This window comes from Atta colombica, unplaced genomic scaffold, assembly GCF_001594045.1.
Source record: "Atta colombica isolate Treedump-2 unplaced genomic scaffold, Acol1.0 scaffold155, whole genome shotgun sequence".
Classification (NCBI taxonomy): domain Eukaryota; kingdom Metazoa; phylum Arthropoda; class Insecta; order Hymenoptera; family Formicidae; genus Atta; species Atta colombica.
Window position 1 is genome coordinate 1,216,190 of NW_017259245.1, and position 5,372 is coordinate 1,221,561.

A 5,372-nucleotide genomic window follows, 5' to 3' on the forward strand; every position below is an offset into this window, starting at 1 on the left:
TAAATTTAATAATAAAATATAATGTATAATGTAAATCAAATCTGATTTTCCAATCTTTTATGAAAATTATCAAGATCTTATAATAAAACAAATACTGAATGCAAGATAATACAACTTGTATCAGCTAAAGGTCAATGTTTCACTGAAATGATTCAAAATTTTAAACAAAATCAATACATGAATATAACACTATTATTTGACATAAACATTTTTAATTATAATAATATTTAATATTAATAAATGAATATTGCTAATTAATTGAAAGAAAGCATACAACATAAGTATTAAACCAAGGTAAAATAAAAGATTCATTTTCTGGACTATATCATGATTTTGTTTTTCTCATCGTAAAAGTTTGTATTATATACTGAAAAAGAGGACATGATGTAACGTGATGTACTAAGTTTATATTCTTACTTTTGCTCAATTGTTTCAGGCCCTTCGTGTTTCGTGGTACTACTGGTACTTGCGTTCTGTTCTACTTCCATTATATGAAATGATTAAAAATGGTTTTATCGTATTATGCTAAAGATTCTTTCTGTTTTCTTAAATACAATTTTCGTAACGTCAGTATTATTCACGTCAATTTACATGCAAGCTTGTATGTTCCGTCCACGAATTTTAGTCCGTTTTTTAGTTGTTTTTGGCTTGACCGGCAGGGATTCCTAACCAAACTCCTGATATGCTGGTATCATCGTCAGTGGCGCCGCCAGAAATGCGGAACTCATATTCAATATGTTAAAATCAATATGAATGTTTATCTTTGATCATTATTGATCTTTCTTGGTCATCCTTGATGAGACCAATAAATTAATTTGATAACATGTGATAATGTCGACAAGTGTTGACGAATATTCGAAGTGTGATTCAGTGTGGCTGATCATTCGAGTGTCAATGTATCATAATTTATCGTGTTATTTAAAGATTTTGTATAAATTGCTCACAGTTTACATTTCATTAATATCAGATTTGAGATTTGTGTAAAAGATGCTTATTGTCTAATATAAATTAAATAAAGTTGATTGCTTATTGTCATAAAAAAATGTATTAAATGATTCATTGATTTAATAAAAGTGATATTGATACTCTGAGTGAATCATTTATGATATATGAAATGTATATACACAACACAAATTATCCTATAGAGAAAATAAAAAACAGAACACAAGGGTAAAGGACAAATTTTTTTGATCGCAATGGTGCGAGCATGTTGTTCCAGAATGTTCTTCGGGAAAAAACATTCCATCTCATATGTTCCCAAGGATTGCCACAAGAAATGATTTGAAAAATTGAACATGAAATCAATAGAAAACGAAAATGAAAAGTTAAGAATTTGCTGTAAGCATTTTTCTGATGAAGATTACAATGGTTCTTCATCAGAAGAGTTTTATTATATGGTGCAATTCCATCTCTAAATATACCATATATACATAGTTGATATGAATATCAAACATGGTGAACAAATACTAATGACGAACAGCAGACATTGCACAACTGTATAATGCAACAAGAGAACAATCGAAAAGTATTGGCCCAACATAGTACACAATTTCAAAAGCAAGAAGAAATATTAATGGAATAACAAGAAACAATAATGCGACAACAAAATGATATCGATATTAAGAACATTAACTATGTTAAATCCAAGATCTATTCTCGATAAAATTACTTGTAAAAATTTATTAAGTCTCACTTAAGAGATTTTATTCAAAGATTGTTGAAATGAAGCGAGACAAAAGACAGCTAGTGAGACTTGTTGGCAAAGCCACAGTAAAAAATACAACACGTAAAAGAAATGCCAATAGCATAGATAGACCAAATTTTATCGAAATGCTCCAAACAATAATGTAGCACCACAGGTACATTTGTCATTCTAATAAATTCACTTTATTGTAATTATCTTATTATCATGTTTGGTTTTTATAATATTCATTAGTTTAAAAAATATAGAGATATACAGATGATTTCTTATATATTTTAGAATATTTTTGATATTAAATATTATTGATACCGAGATAGATTTGACTTTCTCATTTCTATTCTATTTGTTTTTGAAATTATTGTGTCTTTTTTTCTTTGAAAAGATTGAATTTTTCAGTCTCTCTCTTTTTTTTAATAATTTAATTTTTACACTAAATTGATATCTTTGTTAAAATTTTTGTAAGTTTTAAAATTATCATTTGTGTATTTTGTTTCTTAAATAATAGGTCAGAAAATAATTAAATAATAGACTATCTGCAGTATAAAAAGTCTGAAAAATAAAGATATTTTAAAAAGTATATAGAACAGGCATTAAAAACTACAGAAGTGTATGTTTGAAGTTTATATACAACTGAAGTAAAAAAAAAATTAGAAAGTATTAGATATATATTTGAAATTTTCCAAGCTCTCTAGTCATTGTCCAATGCAACTAGATTATTCAATAGGAGAAACTGCAGAACAATTTATCATTCAATGTACATTTGTTAATAAAATATTAAATGGAAGCAACGAGAGACTATGAAAATAATTACATGTACAATGAAGCAAGAAAAATATCAATGAAGTATACTGAACGGACAAATGTTTAAAAAAATAAATAAAATTTAGATTGCTTGTAAAGTTATTCAAATTAGTGAGCTGAGACTGCGTTTTCATCGAGATATTTGTTTTTTGGTCTGTACGTACATGAAAAATTAAGTATATATACAAAAAGAATGATTTTCAAATATATGAATACAATATTATTTTTCAGGTGATGTACAAAGTAAGATTGTATGGAGTAAACAGTGGTAAGGAGTATTTTTGCATATGGATTATCTAAAAGTGGTTCTGATTGGAGAACTTTTCATTTTCTGAATGCATATATTGATAAAATAATAGTAATATTCTTGAGCTACATTTCTGCTTCTAATGTAATATGTACATTATTTATTAAAAGTATGAAATATATATAATATTCATGAATGAGTGAAAAGTAAAGTTTTATTTTTTTTTTATTTATAAGTTTATATAGAAAAAATTCACAAACTGCACTTATGCAGTTTTAATACATACTCTATACTTTTTCAGATTTTCTATACATTCTGCACATTACATAACAAAAATTTTGGAAAATCGAGTTTGCATCGATTATATGGACAACTGTGATATTTTTTTATGGACAATATTGAAATCAGCAAGAAGGAACTGATGTACAGAATTTTTATGTAAAATAATTACAGCATATCAACGGAATTCATCAGGAGACTATCGATGGTAACAATTAATTCGACATATGTTGTCTCATGGATGAGCAAATGTCAAATGTTGACATCTATCTGAAAAATTAATAATGATGAATTGAGAATACATCAAGCTTATTGGCTGTACATAAATAGTTTCAGTTGTTTGGCAGAAGAGGTGAATATATTAATTCATTTATTATTCACTTTTCAAATATTTTCACAATCTAATATTCACACAATCGAATATTTTCTACTTTGTTTCAATTTTTTCAGAATGTGTATGAAATAGTCTATACAAATGTCAACACTATGGAATTAATTCGAGTGCATTAAACGAGCTTAAAACAAATATTCAGCATTTACCTAAAACTGTGATTATCACATTATATTGTTAATGCTAGATGCAATATTATTTGATATTTTAGCTATAAAAAGAAACATATTATAATTATAAAATAATTTTATTTATCACACATAATAAATAAAATATATACATGATATTATAATAAAATACAATATTAATATATTAGTATCTTCTTTATAAGATAATTTTTGGCATTTTTTAATCATACAATTATATTTCTTAAATATAATAAATGCAAACAAAAATACCAGTGATTCAGGCGATATGATAATCAAATCATTTAAAAATGACACGGAACACACAGAACATGTTAATTAATACGAAAAATAACATTACGTTTTAAATGTATACATACATATATATATATTTTTTTTTTAAATTGTTGCATTGAATTGTCATTGAATTTAAATTATAAATATTCTAATTATCATTATAATTATCGAATATAACATTTCTTTCGGCTTTATATCTTTATAAATAATCATCTTTTGAAAATTTTTGTAGGAAATATTTATTTTATTAAAAATTATTATTAGTATTAATTAAATTTTGTGTCTCAACCGAATCGTACATAAAGTATCAAAGTAAAATATCTTATGAAATTATCGTACGAGTGTAAAATAAAATAATATTTACAATAAAAAATACATTTTTCTCATACATTATATTTTATTCGTATCATTTATATAAATATATGATGCTTTCTAGCAAGGACACAATCAAACATAGTGTAACACAGTGAAAGTCATTACAATCTTTATGTTTGTCTAAATTACGTCATTAAATGAAACGATTTATTGTATCACTATACAGTGTCTGATTGTGTCCTTACTGGAAAATACCCTATATCAATCTTTTCCATCATGTGACAAATTGATCATTTCAATTGATCAACAGCAGATTTTTGTATGATTACAAAAAAGATTTTATTGGGTAATAAGAGTATTCAAAGTTTAAATGTTTGAGCCACATGATTTTATTTGCAGTTCAGCTTTTCATTAAAAGAATATGTTATAGTTGGAAATAAATTGTACAATATAACTGTATGTAACACATTTCTTTGCTAGATTTAAGATTCCCATAAAAAAAACGCGCTATATTTTTGTTTATTTAATTTACTTATGTAGGATCCTTTTTTACGTAAATGCGAAATTGTTATAACATTTTATTAAAGCTTACGATAATTCGTAGAAATGTAGAATACGAAATGTTTATTTAATTGATTAATTATTATATTCCACATTTTCATTAAGTGTAATATAGATTGAATAAAATGTAAACAAAAGTTATTAGAGGTGACTCGATAACATAAAACATAAATAAGAAGAAGTATTTGTAATGACTATATTTTTAACGTTTATTATAGATATGTACGTAATATAAAGACATGGTGCAATCGCATTGATAACGCGTTTTTCGAACATAATTATCTTTGGCTTAAAAGTCTAGTATTGGATTAATAGATATAATTACATCAAAAATTGCTTATAATTATTGCACTCAAAGCCGTGTAAAGATAATGTAATAATTAAATTTTATAAAACCTTCATTGTTTTAATAAATATTGTGATATGTAATCTTTCGCATAGCAAAATAACTTATACTTAACTTTTTATGGTATATGAACATTATTGTACGACCCGGGAATGGTTATTTAATGATTTATTTATAAGCAGTTATTAATTGGAAATATTTAAGTTTTTTAATTATTTAAGTTTTTTTGTGCAATAAATATAACGAAAGCAATAATAAATGGGCTCTATATATTTTAATTTTTCGTTATGCAAAATAAGGCTGCAGTA

The 5,372-nt window shown here is 25.1% G+C and overlaps 1 protein-coding gene across 2 annotated transcripts in view; it reads right to left on the minus strand.

Annotated features, from left to right (window-relative positions):
• Positions 1-697, minus strand: part of LOC108685624 (probable DNA-directed RNA polymerase III subunit RPC6) — a 3,542-nt gene extending 2,845 nt beyond the window's left edge. For both annotated transcript variants that reach the window (XR_001931673.1, XM_018190499.1), the window contains exon 1: positions 418-697. Coding sequence is in view for 1 of the 2 variants with exons in the window: in XM_018190499.1 (XP_018045988.1) it covers positions 418-488 (71 nt within the window). In the remaining variant the exon portion in view is untranslated. The remainder of the gene's footprint in view (positions 1-417) is intronic.
• Positions 698-5,372: the final 4,675 nt, after the last annotated feature.